This window comes from Alosa alosa, chromosome 24, assembly GCF_017589495.1.
Source record: "Alosa alosa isolate M-15738 ecotype Scorff River chromosome 24, AALO_Geno_1.1, whole genome shotgun sequence".
Classification (NCBI taxonomy): domain Eukaryota; kingdom Metazoa; phylum Chordata; class Actinopteri; order Clupeiformes; family Clupeidae; genus Alosa; species Alosa alosa.
In genome coordinates this window covers 5,792,749-5,812,465 of record NC_063212.1, presented here as the reverse complement: position 1 = coordinate 5,812,465, position 19,717 = coordinate 5,792,749, and the positions used below count along the sequence as shown (strand labels likewise).

At 43.7% G+C, this 19,717-nt stretch overlaps 1 protein-coding gene across 2 annotated transcripts; it reads left to right on the top strand.

Moving 5' to 3' along the window:
- Positions 1-125: 125 nt before the first annotated feature.
- Positions 126-18,050, top strand: tbc1d10ab (TBC1 domain family, member 10Ab). Of its 2 annotated transcripts, XM_048236019.1 has the most exons (10): positions 126-449; positions 1,031-1,241; positions 6,005-6,107; positions 7,905-8,012; positions 8,411-8,517; positions 8,843-8,957; positions 11,344-11,409; positions 12,834-13,023; positions 15,790-15,944; positions 16,897-18,050. In XM_048236019.1, exons 2-10 carry the CDS (start codon positions 1,054-1,056, stop codon positions 17,341-17,343), a joined length of 1,479 nt encoding a protein of 492 aa, XP_048091976.1. In that variant the 5' UTR covers positions 126-449; positions 1,031-1,053; the 3' UTR covers positions 17,344-18,050. The 2 variants fall into 2 exon arrangements, with proteins under 2 accessions (XP_048091976.1, XP_048091977.1); XM_048236020.1 differs by having other exon boundaries at positions 126-1,241; positions 6,008-6,107.
- The last annotated feature ends 1,667 nt before the right edge of the window (positions 18,051-19,717 follow it).

The following is a 19,717-nucleotide window of genomic DNA, read 5'->3' as shown; positions in this document are numbered from 1 at the left end:
GATAAAATATAGCGTGAAGTTTGTGTCAAATTTGTATCAAAGCGTGTTCGTGAACAGCACATTTTGGTTAGTAGAAATCGTTGTGTCGTGAACGTAGCCTACGCCGTGGTAATGGAGATGCGCAGCTGCAAAATACAGATGCATCGTCAATAAGCTCAACTTGATTGTAAACAGTGCGTGACTTGCTACGCCTCTGCATGGAGTAACGTTAATGTGACTTGCGAGGAGACACTGATATTATACGCAGTTTATCCGACTTATGATTAGATGGATTGTTAACATAATCGTAACACAGCCTACATTGAATTGCAATATAGTAAACGGACAACGACGATTCGATTACATGATGTAGTTAGCTACGATGGCTAGCAAGTAAGATTTGCCTTTTAAAGGTAACGTTAGCTAGCTCCGTCACTAGAACTACCTTGCCGAGCTACACAAACTTGCAGGTAACTTCTTTAAATGGCTAACGAGATGATGGTACCGTGTTTTAACCGGATGATTATCTGTCTACATTAGTAATACGATATATTTATATAGCTTGTAAGTTTTCATTGAATTCGATGTCTTTGAATCAGGTATGACACCAGCTATGCTAGCCAGTACTGTTAGCCAGATCTGGCTAGCTAGCTAGCTGTCTGTCATATGTGGATGACAGCCATGGAAAAGTGGTCTCGTTTTGTGCATTCTAGGTAACAGGTGTAACTTAACTCATTAGCCCATTTTTAGATATTTCTTTTCCGGAAATAATTGTGTATAAAAGCTCTTTTAGCTGAGCTGTTGTCAGCTAAGTAAGATACAATCTTAATAGCTAAGACTAGTTAATGCGCCTTACAATGAAGTTTGCAGTTTAACTGCCACTAAAACAAATAGCTTCGTGAATGGTCGTTTTTGCACAATGGTCATTTTGCCGGATGTGTCGGAAATTATCAGGTTATTTGAGGATCTGTTTGTGGTTTGAGGGAGTTCCATATTACAGGAGTTGGCTACGATCGGTGCCTTTATAGAATATTATTACGCCCTCCTAAAGGTAGTCACCGATACGTTTTGAAAATGGCCAGAATTCAACAAGGGAACGGATTGCTGTCGAGTGAGTCAAAAAGTTTTAGAGGCACCACAGAGAGCGTGGACAAGCTTGATGACAACTCCTCGGAATCTGCTGTCAACGGCCTTGACAACACTGAAGTACAGACCGACAAATATGGATTCATTGAGGGTGCCCAACAATATTCTTCAAATTCGTAAGTAGCCTATTCCTATTGCTTGCTTATACTGATTTTAGTTCACCTTTCAGTCGCCTAATTTACCCACCTTAATCTGCAATGATTGCTGGCATGATCTTCACAGTAGTACAAGCCTATGGTAAAAGTAGATCTATATCTATCGGAGAAAACAGGACCAGCCTAACGCAGGAATTCACTCTGCTCTTTTGTTTTTGACAACGTTGGGCCACCAGACAATGTCATTGACAGTATGTTATTTTAATTCTATTGGTACGGATTTAAACTGCTGTCATAGCACCAATATAAACCCACACTGGATTTTCCATGAGGTTCCCCATAGTCTCTGGACACTCCATTAGAATGCAATTACCTGGTGGTTAACTTAGATCTGCTGATAAATGTCTTCAACCTTATCTCTCAACTCAATTTATGCAAAGCAGCATGTAACGGTGTATTGTCTTTTACTTCCTGAGCTAAAGCCTCTGTCTCCTTCCTCTTGAGCTGTATCTCTTAGAGAAATAGAGATTGCCATGTTATCATAGAAGTGTACTTTGAAGCCCATCTTTTTATTAAATGGAGCTGGAACAGGGTGATTGTAGGCCTGTGGAGAGAGAGACTAGGACCAACTAGGCTTTTGTATATACACTAATTTCCAAGAGATTTTGATTTTAGTAGTAGTAGTAGTAAGCATGGGTTGTGCTTGATCTGATCTGAGGCTCAGGATGTGAAGTGTTGAAACCAGATTTTTAATCTTTCAAAATAGCACAAGTGATTGGCATGGATGTAATGGCATTGGCTAGGATAGGCAAACCTGTTGTGCTGGCCTATATATGGCCACCCACCTGACCTCATACCTGCCAACTGTCCTGTAAGTCTGGCTTGGTCTCCACCCCGGTCTACAGTGTCTGCCCTTTCAGAGTCCTCAACAAAGCCTTCACAACATTCCTAGAAGACTGCCACTGCTTCACCTACATCATTCTTGGTAGTTTCCACGATACTCTTTCCATTCAACATGACATTAACAGAAAATCCTCCAAGGTTGTGTGACATAGATCTATTTATAACCAGAGGTGTGTGTTTTTCTGTAGTTCCCCTATAACCTCTCAATTTTTTGAACCCACTCCTGTTCGCACAGCATTTCCTTTGGCCAAAATTACAATGAATGCACATAAATGGAAACCCAGGCATTGGCAACCCATGTGGTCTCTTTGCTAATAACTGGCATTTCTGTTTAACATTCCATGGTCGATATCCTCGGCGAGAAAACACTGGCGGAGCATGCGCGCAGAAGGGTTCCAAAACGCTGCATAGCTGGCATCGGAAACACTCCGAAATGCTCTGCGTCTTTTTTTGTGACGGCCTCATTGGCAGTCTGCTGACAGTATGGTGTGAGGTCTCGCCCACAGCTTGAGCTGTCAGACTGCTCTTTGGACACTTGTTTTGCTCAGTCTTACAAGCTCATCAGGGGCTGGGAGTCTGAAGGTGGAATGTTGGCAGTTCCTCAGCACCGCTGAGCTGTTTGAACGCAACTCTAAGAACTTCACCTCCCACTGCAGTCATGTTTGTGAAGTGGATATTTTTAAACAAAACGAAGCCGTATCTTAAGATCATTTTGACAAGAGCTATGGCACCGATGGGCATTTATAGCATGCGCTTGTCAACAAGCTAAGGGTTCACTGATAACAGTTTCTCAAGATGAACTGTAGAGAGTGTAGGCCTATTATTAAATCATCTAATGTGTATTAAGGAGTGTAAGCGTCAGGGTTGGAGTCCTATTGTTTCATCTTGTTTCAGGAGATGGAAATGAGAGGAGGAAACTCCAACCCATGGAGAGCAGCCTGCTTTTGTTTGGCGCTCTCTCTCTCTCTCTCTCTCTCAAAATTGGCATGGCAGGTCTGCATACAGTTGTATTGTTAAATCAATCAAACGGAAACACATTGACTGATAAATGAAATCTAGTGCCCAAAAAGCAACCCGATTGGTTCTCTCTCTCTCTCCATTTTTTTTTTTTCTTTGCAATGTTTGCATGTTTTTTTTTTCTGCAAAGCTTTTTGTTGGCTCTGCCGCGACAACTGGAGATGTTTGAATATGAAACTGGCCAGGATTCACTGGGCTTTGATCCATGGATCCGTGTGCAGACACTCAAGTCAAGGAATCAGGAGAGACGGCAGAACTTCTCCCCCCTTCTTAGGTCCAAACAAAATTCCTCAGCCAGTGAATCGAGTATTCACATCATGTTCTGTCAATAAGTGAAGGGGTCAGACATGGGGGCTGACACATGAACAATGGACAACAATGTCTTCCATCTAATGGCGTCCATTCTAAGTCCTGTGGAAGCCTGTTGCTATCATAACTTTCGTGTTCATCATGTGGTTGACTGGTTTCATGTAGACATAGGGTTTCAGACTTTAGCCAGTCATATTTGTCTTTCCCTGCTGTTTCCTGCAGAGTGTGATGTCTGGAGCAAAAATTCTGTTTGATGTTCACTGGTGGGCTAGACTGTTGTCATGTTTCTGCCCGTGCTTCAGTTTGAGTTTTTGACGTGGCCAAGATGGCCAGAAATGGGAGGTCGTGGTGGGCAGAAGGAGGGGAAAGTTCTCCTCAGGCGACTGGAGCTTCCTGTTTTCCAGTGTCTTCGCCCAGCCTGGTGCCCTCGTGTTCTTTTCCCTTCAAGTGGATTTCCTATGAAAATAAAGTTTCTATAGCCGGTCCACGCCTTCATTTGTCCACCCTACCCCCCTTCATTTCATGACCTCTTGCAATTCAACGATCCCTAGGAATCCACGTACATAGTACACAAATCTACTGCCCTTCTCCAGTGAACACAGGTTTTCACTAGTTCTAATTTCTCTGGACTACTACTACTACTACTACTCATCACCAGGTTTAGTAATCTTCACAGGCTCTGAAGGCGCTGCCATGATATGCTGATCCAGCACTAGCCATGGCTAGCGTCTCTGACAGGATTAACCAGTGTTCCAGTATGTTAGCACTACTGTAATAACACAGGCACATCCTCATTTACGAGACTTGGAACTGACTGTGGAATTTCACTGAGAGGCTGTATAAGTCTGCTGGCTGCCTCCAGGTTCAGGGAGGGGGGGGGGGTGTTTCTCCAGATTGAGTGCAGGTGGTAATGCAAGTCAAGGCTGTGGGCCAGTGAGAGGCTTATCTGGACAGCTGGGCTGCAGTGTGTCAGTCAGTGCGGTGTACTGTAGTTGGTCAGTGTGCGCTCGCCAAGGAAAACCTCTTGTGGTCTTCCTCTGCCATGCTACTCGCATGCAAACAGACTTTTCTTCTGCCATATAAGTAGATGCACTGCACAACAGATATGTGCGTGTGTGTGTGTGTGTGAGAGAGAGACAGCAGAATGGCTGTGGCTAAAGGCCCATTCACACCAAGAACGATAACGATAGCTATAAATAAATATCGTTCTCGTTAATATGAATGACGACGTTCACACATAACGATAACGACATGAAGAACGATATCGTTGGGGATCACTTTCAGAGCGATTTTTCAGAACGATAAAAAGCTAAAAGCCAATCAGAACCCATTGAATTTTAACTGTCACATTCATTAACACAAGGAGAGACTTTGTTTATCGTTGTTTAGTGTGAACGCTTTTATCATTATGTTTAGTTATCGTTATCGTTCTTGGTGTGAATAGGCCTTAACTCTATGGCTATGCTGGGTGTTATGTTCCTACGCATGATCTGTTTAAAGAATGGAAAGTTCTCTTACAGTGAAGTGAAGTTGCCCCCCACACACACACACACACACACACGCCCTGTGTCCCCCAGCTCATCTGCGGCCCCTCACGGCACGAGGGTGTGTCTGTCAGCTGGATGTAATCAAGGCTGCCTCTGAGATCAGTGTCCAGCTTGGAATGTTGCTCAGAAACGGGACGGCTCTCCCTTGCCAGAATCCCCCATACACTTGGTCCAAAACACACCTCTCTCTCTCTCTCTCTCTCTCTCTCTCTCTCTCTCTCTCTCTCTCTCTCTCTCTCTCTCTCTCTCTCTCTCTCTCTCTCTCTGTGTTTCTCTTTCCCCTCCTCGTTGCATCCCGCCCGGTCTCCTCTCCACATGTTGTTTTAATGGACATTGGATTTGCCATAATACATCTTTTCAAGGGATTTTGGCCATGAAAGAGACCTCTCTCTCTCTCTCTCTCTCTCTCTCTCTCTCTCTCTCTCTCTCTCTCTGTGTTTCTCTTTCCCCTCCTCGTTGCATCCCGGTCTCCTCTCCACATGTTGTTTTAATGGACAACTGTCCAGTTTGGATTTGCCATAATACATCTTTTCAAGGGATTTTGGCCATGAAAGAGACCTCCTCCATCTCCCCTCTCTCTCTCTCTCTCTCTCTCTCTCTCTCTCTCTCTCTCTCTCTCTCTCTCTCATTAGGGGTAATTTTCCAATAGCTCCAGGAAGCAGCTTGTGGTGTTGTTTTTCCTTCAGACCCACTTCCTCTCAGAGCCCTTGGCTTTCCTCTACAGTCCTGAGCCAATCCTCGTACTATGGTTGCTAAGGAGCCCCTTCACTCATTCACTTCCTTTATTCACTCCTTTAGAATCCATTCCTATACTGTGTGTGTGTGTCTCCCCATATAGCCTAACACTGCAGCGTTTACTGCTGTAGACACCAAAGTTGTTAGCAAATGCTAAAGCTGTAGCATTGTTAAGTGTCGCGGATGCGATGCTGTGCAGGGACCAAAGGGCTGCTGTGGGCTGACAGATGTGTTGTGGCTGCATGTGTGCTGATTGTGTCTGTGTCTGTCCAGCAGCGCCGAAGACGTTCCTCCAGAGATCCTCAGGCAGAGGGAGGCCAAGTGGCTGGACATGCTCAACAACTGGGACAAGTGGATGGCCAAGAGACACAAGAAAGTGAGCACCAACTCCACACACACACACACTTAATTTACTGAGCTTGCCCTCTGAAAGGCATACTTTGGATCATTCTGGATGTAGTGAAAGCCCAGATCTTGTGGCAAATCCAGTCTAATATCATTCCCACCATATGAAACGGTTCTGGGCTATTCCCCTTTGCTTTACGCAGTCACCCGCCACCTGCCACATGTTGGCATGTCATGCTTGTAAGCTTGCACATAGCTCCGCTCATAAGATAAAGTCCACTTGTAACCATAGTGCACAGGTCTGCTTATCACACTATAGATGTCAACTACGTGGTGTAACTGGACAACAACAGTCCTTGGTTGGAATGTGGATGTGCCAATATATAGTCCTGCTGGTAGCCAAGTGGTTGGGAAATTGGTGTGTAACGATGACAGTTGACTGACACACACACACACACACACACACAACACAGAAACAGTGAGTGGGCTGTTTGTGCTGTTATCCAAATTTTCTCTGTATTGTGTTTGTGGGTCTTGTATGGGTTGCAGCCACTCACATGGTTACAGCAACACACAGTTGCCATGGCCCACAGCAGCGTGGCTATGATTAGGTTTCCACAGATGATCACCCCTCATAGGGCAAACAAAGGCCACATTGTCAGTGTCGACATGGGCTGCTGTTTTAGCATGCACTAATGTCACATTGCAGGACTCGTCATTAGTCAGACTCCTAGAACATGTTGTCAGTTTTACTGTGACAATTTGTTTCAAATCTTTACTGTGATTATGTAATTGTTGAACAAGTTATCAAACTGGTGATTTGTGGCTATAGATAGATAGATAGATAGATAGATAGATAGATAGATAGATAGATAGATAGATAGATAGATAGATAGATAGATAGATAGATAGATAGAAAAGATAGATAGATAGATAGATAGATAGAAGATAGATAGATAGATAGATAGATAGATAGATAGATAGATAGATAGATAGATAGATACTTACTTTATTGATCCCCAAGGGGAAATTCAAGAAAATGTATAATGAACTTCATAAACACTTTTTAAAAAAAACAGTGAAGTAGTCACACATTCTTCTTCAGTTTATTTAATCAGTCTGTTTCAAAATGTTCTTTTTTAACTTTGGACTGATATCTTGACAAACACGGTAAATGTCACAACCCAGGAAAGTTGTGGCAGGAAGGTCTGAAATACCATGAGGGGTACTTTCGAAAGCCTAGAGGCAAGACATTTTTGTATCAGCATGTTGCTCTCCAATGACTGAGCTTTCTAAAGTCAGTACATAGATAACAGGGCTGTGTTCCCTTTTTTTATGTCACTGTCTGTTGGACTAGCTGATTCCTATGCTAACAGGCCACTGGTTCCCTCATCACAGCCACTAGAACTTTATGAATGGGTCCAAAGTTCAATGCTACAAATATGTATATAGAATTGTGTTATGTGGTCCCTGTTAACTCTGCCTCATTGTGTTTTGCACCATGTTGTTTGTTTTGTAATGTAGCTTTATTTATGTGTTTTTTAGTATTGAGGCTGAACCTACCTTGCTAAATGTATCTCTTTTTCTGTGTCCATCATTCCTTCTTACTCCTCTCTCTCTTTCTTTCTTCCACACTTTCTCACTCTTGTTTTCCTCCTCTTACTTCTGATCCTCTTTGTCCTCCACCGACTGCCTTCTTGTCTGTCTCCTTCTCCTCTCTCTCTCTCTCTCTCTCTCTCTCTCTCTCTCTCTCTCTCTCTCTCTCTCTCTCTCTCTCTCTCTCTCTCTCTCTCTCTCTCTCTCTCTCTCTTTCCTCCCTCGTTCACAGGTGAAGGTGCGTTGTCAGAAGGGCATCCCTCCCTCTTTGCGGGGCCGTGCCTGGCTTTACCTGTCAGGGGGGAAAGTGAAGAAGGAGCAGAACCTGGGCAAGTTCCAGGTGAGAGATGTCCGCCTCACCACACACACACACACACACTGAACATGCAGACTCACGCATATGCATGCAGCAGTTCTGTGTTTTCAAAATAGTCTCTGTTACTCAATACTCAAAGAAGCGCCAGTCATTTGATATTGGTGCAACAATAATATATAACCGATATATAGGCACCGAGACCTGTGTTTAAGTGACTTGTGCTCTCACCCCACACTGTGAAGATAGACACATGATGTATACGTGCAATACTATATATACATTATGTATGACGATGCAGTTATGTAGATGTAACAAGAATAGTGCATAGTTACATATAAAACCACACACACACACAAACATAAACATACACAAACATAAAGAAAGTCTTTTGTTTTACTGACTCATGCATCCCTTTGTCCCAGGAGCTGGACAGTCAGCCAGGTGACCCACGCTGGCTGGACGTGATCGAGAAGGACCTGCACCGACAGTTCCCCTTCCACGAGATGTTTGTGGCGCGGGGAGGCCATGGGTGAGGCCTGCTGTCTGTCTCTCTGTCTGTGTGCTGACATAGCGCTTTAATGGGTTAGCTGTTAACCACATTTACTCTCAACAGGCCTGTAGGGGCCTCCTGGAGTCAGCTGACGACAGCATGTCACTTATAACAGCAGGGTCATTCGGTCAAAATCCCCTGGAAACACAATAGCTTATGCATGTTCACTCTGATTTAAAGACAGGCCTGTATGTACCCTTAGCCTTAGGTATGCATTGCTTCCACAGGTAGTTAAACCTAAATGCCTAAAACGGACTATCATCCTCTAATGAGGTATTCATATTGTGTGTGTGTGTGTGTGTAGGCAGCAGGATCTGTTCCGTGTGTTAAAAGCCTACACTCTCCACCGGCCGGAGGAGGGCTACTGCCAGGCCCAGGCTCCTATTGCTGCCGTTCTCCTCATGCACATGCCTGCTGAGGTGAGGCTGACTCTCCTACACACACCACTAGTCTACAGCCGCAGTTTCCTACACACACCACTAGTCTACAGCCGCAGTTTCCTACACACACCACTAGTCTACAGCCTCCGTTTCATACACACATCAGAGTTGCGTTCAAAATTGGCAAACAGTTTTCTTTGAACAGTTAAATTTGAACGATTTGTGTGTTAACATTCCATTGTAACGGTAATTGCAATGTTGCTTTCATCAAGCTCACGTCCAGTTCCACAGTATGTTCGCGGAGAACTACCTCCTCAGACTGTTTGCGATTGTTCGCAAACGTTCGCCGAAAACTCAAGGCTAAAGGAAAACTGTTTGCAAACGTCGCAGCCGCTTCAAGGAATTGGTTATGGCGTTCACAAACACACCTCAGTAGTCTATAGCCACTGTTTCATACACACACTAGTGGTCATACTCACTCACAAGTCTTGATGCACCATCATACATCATCATACATTGACCATTAACACAGATAAAATAACTTTTTTAGATGTAGATTTTATTCTATTTTATTGTATTTATTCTATTCATCTGTGGTACTTTTATCATGACATTTTATGGTGTTACTGTGTGCACTGTTGAATCACCGGGACCTGAGCACTAGAATTTTTATATTGCTTATGAATGTTGGAATGGCAATGAAGGATCCTTGGTCCAGATGCCCTGTGTAAGGTGCATTTGTCACTGACCAGTAGGGCTGCACGATTATGGCCAAAATGATAATCACGATTATTTTGATCAATATTGAGATCACGATTATTTATCGCGATTATTAATTAAATTTAGTGACAAAAATATTTTTTCCCTTAAACATATTGGACTTGCTATCTGGCTCACCCAAATTCTTCCCCTCACATTTACTCCCCAAAATTACTGCAAATATAGATTGACTGTGACTTCCAAACTTCCAGCTTGCTACTTTGTTAATATTTGGGGAAACGTTAACGGCAACACAGTAATTACAAAGTATTAAGAAATACTGTTAATTTGATGCTTTTTAATTCATTTATAAATGGTGCACTGTCAATTTAAGACCCTTTGCCAGATCCACTCAAATAGCCTATGGCTAGTGCTGTGCCCACTCAGTTTGTAAATGGTCAGTAATGGGAACTGTTGCCATTGCGCTCTCTCTCGTGCACGCTCAAATGCGTTCCCAATTAAATGGAGTAGCATAACGTAGTTAGATCCGCTGCAATGGAGATACTATGTATCTCGATGTAATAAGCTGTTTTGACATTGTAAACGTTCTTTATGAAGAGTGTAAAGCAGTTTGCAGTAGCCTGAAGTTAATCACAACATTGTCTATCGCTGGGAAAAAATAGCTAGCTATGATAACCTTATTATATGCTTGGCAGGCCGGATTAAAGTGTGGCGGGCCGGATCTATGATAAACTAATAAATGCTCGGGGGGCGGATTAAAGTGCGTGGCGGGGCGCAGTTTGGACACCCTGGTTTAGTCATTCGTTGTTAAAAACACTGACGTGTAGGCTACAATTTCATTATTGTTCACTCGTTTTGAGTAGGCTGTGTCTTGAAACGCATATGCATTGTAGGTTGCACATGTAGCTTATAAAATACATGAATATAATTCACGGACCCCGTCGTTAGCTCAACTCTTATTATAGGTTATATCGGAGGAAGCAAACAAGGACTAAAAGATAAAAAGTCATGTGTGGTTTCATGTGATGTGTTTCACGGTATGAGTTGAGAGCCCTGCTTTGCTTAAGTTTTTGGTTAATTCCACTTGCCTGAAATCCGAAATATTTTCGAACAACGGATGATCCGTTTAGAGGGACAAGCTATTGGCCTGCTGTGCCACACATTTGATTTTTGATCGTGGTTTTTTGTATAGTCTAACTAGCCTACTAATAGTTAACATAATGCTACTAGTCCACAGTGCATCCAAACTGAGCATTGCATCAGGCTGAGCAGTGCAGGGAACAGTTGTCATTGGTTGGTTGCATGCAGGCACATTGTTTTGTAGCGGAGTGTTCTATGGGTTGCCAGGTTGGTTCAATGGGTAGAGCACACATTTTTAATATCGCTCGATCACGCAAATTTGATCGTGGGAAGCCAAAATCGTGATCGTGATTAAAATTCGATTAATTGTGCAGCCCTACTGACCAGGGCATATGAGTATGTAGGAAAGGGTAGCTCTCTTGATCTTGTAGTTGCCATTAAATATTATTCAGGAGGTAATCATTTGCCACACTCAAATGCTGACTGTGTGTAGTTAAGGATGTACCTCTCAAGACTGCTTGAACAGAACGTTCAGAATGTGTTTATACGGTTTGTGTGTGTTTGTGTGCGTCTCTGTACCTGCGTGTGTGTGTGTGTGTGTGTGTGTGTGTTTTTCCTCTCTCAGGATGCATTCTGGGGTTTGGTGCAGATCTGTGAGAAGTACCTCCCCGGATACTACAGTGCTGGACTGGTAAATGAAAACCTTTTCCTTTCACACTTGCTGTCAAACCCCCTCTCACACACACACATTATCAGGTCAAGACATTACACCCACACACACACACACACACACATTATCAGGCCAAGACATTACAACCGTGTTTACATCCTGATACTGAAAGCACCATCCCTCAGCTGGCATGCACATGGCACACACGTGCTTTGGCACAGACAGGATGTTGTTAGCGGCTCTTCGTGTGCCCGTGGGCGTCTGCCCTGCATGGCGGTCACATGCCGACAGGTCCAAGGGTCACCACAACCTTTAGGGCCGTAATGGAAAACTCAGGGCTCTTCATTTACCGAGCCCAGGTTGTAAAGAGACACACAAGCCATACAAAAAGAGTTTTGGGCTTCACTGAGGTTATTTTGAGCTTTTTGCCGCTGTTTGTTTTTACATCTAAAGGGAACAGAAGGGAACTTTGTTCCATTTGTAGAGTTTCGGTTAGGACCAGAATGTTGACATGCAAATAGAATTAGTCTTTTTCCTTTTGAAGGCCATGTAATAATATTTGATGGCACATTAACTCCATTGCATGCGTTTTAACTGACCGCTAATGGGAGAGTGAAGATAAGCTGTCCACACACACATGACATTCCACAGCAGCTCGTCCATCAAGGCCTGGTCACTCAGGCCAGACGAGCTTTCCACAGCTGTGCAGTGAGACTCGTGTTTATGTGGGAGAATTTACTGGCCAACACGCACGGTTTTGTCAGGGCTAATGTGTTTAAGAGGCACAACCAAAGTATTTGTTGTTTGTTGGCTGATCTAGGAGCAATCTTTTGCCCTTGGGCTGCTTTTTTGTGTGTTTGTGTGTGTTGTGTGTGTGCGTGTGTGTGTGTGGGCGTGCATGTACACTGTAGGCCGTCTCACTGCTGACCTTTTGTAAGCTAACAAGCTATTAGCAGCCAGTCATTGCGGAGCAGTTTGCGGTAGATAATGGAGGAATTAAATTACACTCATGAGTTCCTTCTCTCTCTCTCTCTCTCTCTCTTTCCCCTCTCACTCTTTCTTTTTATGTTTTTCCCTACTGTCTTCACTATGGCTCATTCTTAGTGTCAAACGCTTTGCAGTCTGTTGGGGTGCTGCTAGCACTGATGTGGATAGCAGGCACAGAGGACTCTAGTTTAATATCCCTCAGGCACTGTTCTAAGGCCCCCTTTCTGTCAGAGTGAATAGTGCGCCCCCTGCTGGATGGATATACACATGAGCATGTGTATATTTAGTCTATAGACACCTTAGTGCACCCAGTTTAATATCCTCCCTTCCTTCCTGCTTGCTCTTGATTGCTCTGATAAAGAAGAATAAGACAATATTAGCTGTTAATGGTCCTCTATAAATGAATAAAATGGAATGAATATTGCAAACTTGACCTGGACTTTGCTTGCCGTCTCCAGGAGGCCATCCAGCTGGACGGGGAGATCCTGTTTGCGCTGCTGAAGCGCGCCTCCCCCGTGGCGCACCGCCACCTGAAGAAGCACAAGATCGAGCCCATCCTCTACATGACCGAGTGGTTCATGTGCGCCTTCTCGCGCACGCTGCCCTGGGCCTCGGTGCTGCGCGTCTGGGACATGTTCTTCTGCGAGGGTAAGGAGAGCCTCCGAGTGACCCTCAGAGTGACCCTCACAGAAGGGCCTGGGTAAGATTGGGTAACATTGACTTGACTTGGGTAGACCGTCCGCAGAGACTCTACAGATGGCTTGCTGAAATTCAAGTTCAGTCTTTAAAACATTGAGGAGTTGCTGTGTGGGATGTTCTTCATTTTGGATGGAAAACCCATTTAAATACCAGCAGTGTAATGGCATTCCTGGCAAACTTTCAGTCCTCTCTCCATGTCGGTGTTACTGCCTTTAGAGCTTTTTACTTGGCAGCCCTGTATTATTGTATTACACCCCCACCAACACACACACACACACACACACACACACACACACACACACACACAACAAATTTAATCTTAACCATATATTATGTATTATATTATGTACTTTTTATAAAACAAATAAAATATGTAGTGGGATCTTAAGTTCCCTTCTGGTCCTTACTGGTCCAGTAGGTCATTAGGTTGCAGAATTATATTTGAGAAATAAATCGGGGAACAGTAAAGATCACCAGAAGTCTGGCTTCTGGTATGAATTTTATTGATGGTTCTTGTCCTTGTCAGCCATCTGCCGCTGTGTCTTCCCCTCCGAAACCTCCTCCTGGGGACGGAGCCTTTGTGCTTCTGTGGCACTCCAGAAACAGGCCTCCCGCTCGGCCTCCTCCTTCCTGTCTCCAGCCTCTGTCCTCTTTCTCTTCCTCATCATTTGTCCTTCTGAAGCTAAACAAATTGGGGGAGCATTTCATTAAAATTAGTCTAACTGCTAAACCATTATGATGTTTTAAATATGAGCTCACTTTTTACATAGCTCACTTATTGCTCAAGTCAGGTTTTGGTGGTGCAAGGCTACTCCTTACACCCAATGTGAGCAGATGTATTCTAGTCGAGTCCACTTCATACAGGAGACTGTCGAGCATTAGCTTTTACATCATGTTCTCGCTCATTTCTCTCTGATACTTCCAACTCTTTGTCCAAGAATGTGTCCAGATCATCCAGGACATTTAGGACATCTTCAGGGATCTCCATGGGCATTGTGATTTCCTCTTTGTAAACTTCGTTGTCCAGTGCATTTTTGTCATGCTCGACCTGCTTCAGCTCATTTATTAGGAACCTTTGCAGTTCCATTTTGGTCTTCTTTTTGTTTTTCTTTTCAGTTTCATCCATGTCCTCATCAGTGTTAACTCCCAAAGCCTCAAGTTCATTCAGAGCAGATAGGACATGTTAAGGGATCTCCATGGGCATTTTGAACCCGTCTTCGTAAGCCCTGTTGTCCAGACCAATTTTGCCGTACTCAACCCGCTTCAGCTCCTTTATTAGGAGCTTTTGTAATTTCTTTTTGGTCTTTTTGTTTTTCTTTTTAGTCTCATCCACATCCTCATCAATCAATGTTAACTCCCAAAGCCTCCAGTTCTCTTTCTAACTCCACCAGTCCGTATTTTCTGACGTGTCTCTTGATTGTTTTGCCTTCATCCTGCCTTGCTGCCAGGCAGCAGGCTAAGAACCAGCAGAACCACATTAAAAACAGATCGCCAGAAATCAGCTATCAAAAAATCTAAACCAGCCAACTTCTACACAAACTCAAGCAAAAGTGAACAAAAATTCCAGTTTAACCTATGCTCTGTTTTATGATGATGTTGCTTAGCCACCTTTATGACCCTAAACGGAATGGTTTAATACAAGACTATTGTTACCAGTTAAATGCATCATTCAATGGAATCTTTGGAATCATTGTCTGTCTCTGACTCTTTTGATTATGTAGTTATCCTCATATCCATATTTATTCACTAGACCGGTTTATTTATTTACAGTAGCATCTTTCTTACAAGTGCTTTATTATATAAGAAAATAAAATAAAAGGATAATTAAAATGTAATAGGAGTATAAAAAATAGGAGGATGATTCACTGCAAAGTCCCATAACCATAACCATTGCTATCGGAACCTTACTGGAACGGTTAGTTAGAAGTGATTAGGTTGCAGAATTATGTTTGTTTATGGATCAGTGATAGGTGGAAATTAATACCTGTATAACACAATGATGTTGAAAATCCATGAATATTTGAACAGTTTGGTTCCGGAACGATAGATCCTCCATTTTAATGATTTTTTATAAATCGTTTTTAATTAATTTATCTTTACTCAGTCCAAACAACACAACAGCAGTTTCATTAATATCTGAAATACACAAATAAATAACATGACTTGAAAAATGGAGATATAGCGTTTTGGAACTGAACTCTTTATCTCATGTAAACAACTTAACTTAAAGCAGCACTAAAGAAGATAAACAAATTAAATATGATTCTTTTGCAACAAAATATGAACATAACAGAATTCCTGTAGCATAGCAGCTCTTTTATCTATTACTGAACATCAAGAAAGTAAATTAGGATATCATTATGAGTTCTTTGAACATGAGTTACTTTAAAACTAGCCTTTTTTGGGTGACCATAAGGTTATATTGGGATGTCAGTAACAGGGGGATCAGCATATTTGATTATGGAATGCCTTGTCACTTCGTTTAAATGTCACTCAGCAACTGTAGGATGATATCAGAAAAACTGTGCAGTGGTCTCTTAATTTTTTCAGGAGCGGTATATGTTGCGCTGATATTTGGCTGCACACATGTAGACCAAGATGAGCTAAAAAAGTGTACTCACTTCTGTGTTGGCAGGTCTGAAATCACATACAGTAAAAGGAATGTCAAGAGAGCCCATGTGCATGTTCTCATCACTCACCTCTTGTCTCTCCCAGGGGTGAAGATCATCTTCCGGGTGGGGCTGGTGCTGTTGAGATGCATGCTGGGATCTCAGGAGAAGCTGAAGGCCTACCAGGGCCAGTACGAGACCATGGAGCTGCTCAGGCACATCGAGCCGCGCTACATGCACGAGACTTTCCTGGTCAACGAGGTAGGAGCCAATCACAGACCTGTACCAACATGGGAGAGCCAATCAGATCCTTTGTTATATCCCACACAGTTAATCTGAAAAACGTCCCTTACTCATGCTGATGTAACTGAGCACATGTCTTAGTCATTATTGTGTTTTGTTGAGCTAGGCTAGGGACTCATCAGGTCAAATGAATTTAAATGAACTGGTCCTCTATGACCTAATAGCAGACCAGTTGTACTTAATGTTGGTCAGCATCAGCAGTACTATAGACATTTTCTTATTGAAAAAGTGGCTTGAAATTTCTTCACTTCACTACAAAGGTGGACACCATATATTGTGCATACCGGTTGGAACGCAAAATATTAGTTCGTTCTTAAAGTTCGGCAGTGTTTGGCGGGCCTATCAAGCCTATTTTGTGGACTTTACCTTAATAGACGTACTCATTATTTCCCCTTGATTTAGCCTATACGTAGCTATGCCCAAAATAATAAATCTGGCGGCATCCAAAAAAACATTCAGATGGGCTATCCATCCCATAGCCTACATACTTACTGTAGGCCTAACCTATGCCTATAAATAATTTCTTATCAAAAATATTTCTGGATGCGTGCTAAACTCCTTACCTGGTTGTAGCCTAAGTTTTATCCATATGGAGATCTTCAAAGGCTTGCTTATAATTCCTAATAGTTTTATAACCCTGTTTATAAACAAACCTGTCTGTTGCTGACAAGGCCTATCTCAAATTTCCGTTCTAACTCTTCTACATAGAATAGGCTATAATTAGCAAAAACATTTCAAATGAAATGACTTTAAAACGACAAAGGCGTGGACAGGCAAAATAGTCTGTATAGTAATATTTAAGGATGATGATCAGTTACTTCACCAGCAACAGAACTGTAGGATATATAACATAACGGCATCTCACCTGATGGTCTATCTCTTCTCGTGTGGTGTGTGTGTGTGTGTGCAGGTGATTGAGCTGCAGGTGTCAGAGCGGGACGTGGAGAAGGAGCACCTGTCCCAGTTGCGGCGCTGGAAGGAGACGCGCGGCGAGCTGCACGCCAAGTCCCCTCCCAGGATGCACGGCGCCCGCGCCATCATGAGCGCCGAGCCGCCCAGCCGCCAGGACCTCCGCCAGAACCCCACCATCATCGTGGAGTCGCCGGTGGCGGTCGAGAACGACGGGGGACGGCCAGCATCCGCCGATGACAAGAAGGTGAAGAAGAAGACGAAGGGCAAGGGCGAAAAGGAGGAAGAGGCGCAGGACGAGGAGAGGGGACAGACTGCAGCGGTCGCGGAGTTGCCACCGGTGGAGGTGACCAACCCGTACCCCGCGCTCGCCGAGCCCGAAGACTCACCGAGCACGCTGGGGTCACAGCAGAGTCTAAGCAGCGGCGAGCACGACACCTACCTGTAGGGTCGGGGTCGGGGTGGGGTGGCGCGGTGGGGAGAGGACATTTGACCCTGCTGCTGACCAGCCACAGACTGCCATCGCCACGCTGTTGTATCGGCCATCCAGCGTGACCGATATGGGCGTATCCATGGAAAACCCCCGTCCACGATTTAACACTCAGGATCTTTAACTGGAAGGGAGGACGTTTTGGCAACCAAGGGAGCATCGATCTACTGCCAAAGTTTCAGGAGTGAAAGGCATCAAATGAGTGGGAGAGACGTGGTGGGGCTTTGTGTCTTTTTGCACAGATGAGAGGGGTGTGGATGTCAGTGACATGGCATGGGGAGAAGGTGGGGTGATTTTTAATCAAAGACACTTTTGTTTGGGTGGCACTTATATTTGTGGAGAGGGGCCTAACAGGTACACACACACACATATACACACACACTCTCACTCACAGCCATAGGGTAGATGCTGCAGAGCCGATGAGAACCTAGATCTGGTGTCCTCCTCCAAGGCCTTCAGCTAATGCATAGCCACGGATACAGACCCCATAATGCACTACAGGGCCAGGAGAGTGGGCAGCTGACCTGGCTCATTGGTTTAGCTCTGTGCTAAAGCAGCCTTTGCCATCTCTTCCTCTTCTCAGTAAAGCTGTATGCCCTGAAGAGATGACCTCTTGTCAAACTTGCTCATTTGTTTTCGTAGTTACTCTAACACCAGTGTCTCAGATAACTACACAGTGGTGCTGTAGTTATCACACATGTCATATCAGATGGCTTATAATATATAGATCCATACTGCCCCAGCACACCAGATAAAGGGTGGTGATCAAAGCAAAGTGGTCCATGGTGAGGTTATACAACAGTTGTTAAGGCTCTAGGCTCACTTTCTCAGATAGCAGAAAAATAAAGTTGGTCTCTAACTTTGTTATTTCATACGTGACTCGTAAGTTATCAGGAGTTGATGAAGGACCAACAGGAGTCTCAGGCATTAGGGAGGTTGTACGTCATGTGTTACCATTTTCAGTCTGGTAACAGTTTTTCGATTCCAGTACATGACAAAAATGTGTTGATGTGGTAGAAGTTGTCTTCCTGGGTAAATTTGCATCACTATTTAATGCCACAGAGTTTCCGCTTTTTGCCTACTTAATGCCGACCAAGTGGCTCAGAAAGGGAAATGAAACAGCTAGTACTCCGTGTGAAACTTTCATCTCTTCATCGACTCCTGTTTGACATCAGACATCATGCAAATGTATAAGTGCTAACCTGTGAGCCAAGTCAGCTAGTGTTTCCCAGTCTGAATGGACACCATCACCAGATAGTCCTGTTCTGCATCAATGCAGGTTCTTGTTTTCCAGACTCTTAACTAGACCACCGTATTCCACTCTGGTTGTAGTGTCTCTGTTTGGCCACAGGGTGGCCCTGGTGGACCTCTTTTAGTATCTGGAGGTTGTGATTTGGGATAATCCTGGTGGCAAAAAGCGAACTGGATTTAGCTGCAATGGAAGTTTATTTCTCATTTGATCACTATAGGCAAGCTGGCCATTTTGATGCAGAACACAAAAGAGCTGTCTTATCCAGGTTCACCTGAGGCACTGATCACCATATGCACATCTTTAAATATTGGAGTACATTTCATCCCCACTGCTTACAGGTATAGCTACCTGTGTATTGGTGCTTAGTGACTTTTACTGTCAGCTTTTAAGACACACACACACACACACACACACACACAAACACACACACACAAAGACCCTTTATGCTGAGACAACAAACCCAATGCTGCTTCATAGAATGCATTGATCATGATCATTTCTTGACTTACATGCTAGGACACTTTGGTGGCTCTTCCCATGGTTTAGCAGGAGAGCAAGGGTAGAGTGGGAGAATGAGTGGGTGAATGCCAGATTCATAGACCTTTCCCATTCTTAGCCAATCACATACACGCTCTGAACCCAACCAGGCAGCTGTGCCTCAACAGTCCTTCACAGCTCGACGTCAATCAGCAGTATGAAATCTTAGTATGGAGTATGAGTAGCCTACTAAGTATGAACTCTTAGTATGGAGTATGAGTAGCCTACTAAGTATGAACTCTTAGTATGGAGTATGAGTAGCCTACTAAGTATCAAATCTTAGTATGGAGTATGAGTAGCCTACGAAGTATGAAATCTAAGTATGGAGTATGAGTAGCCTACTAAGTATGAATCCAGACATATCTCTGCAAGCAGTACAATCAGACCACTAGCGTGTACACTCAAGCTCTGCATCTGACCACCACTCGGACATGTTTCGCACTTCGTCTTCATGATGGACTTTCAGAGATAGACGAGAGAGTTAGCACTACTCTGCCTGTCTTTGGTAATGTTACTGAGAAATATTTCGCACGTTTATTAATG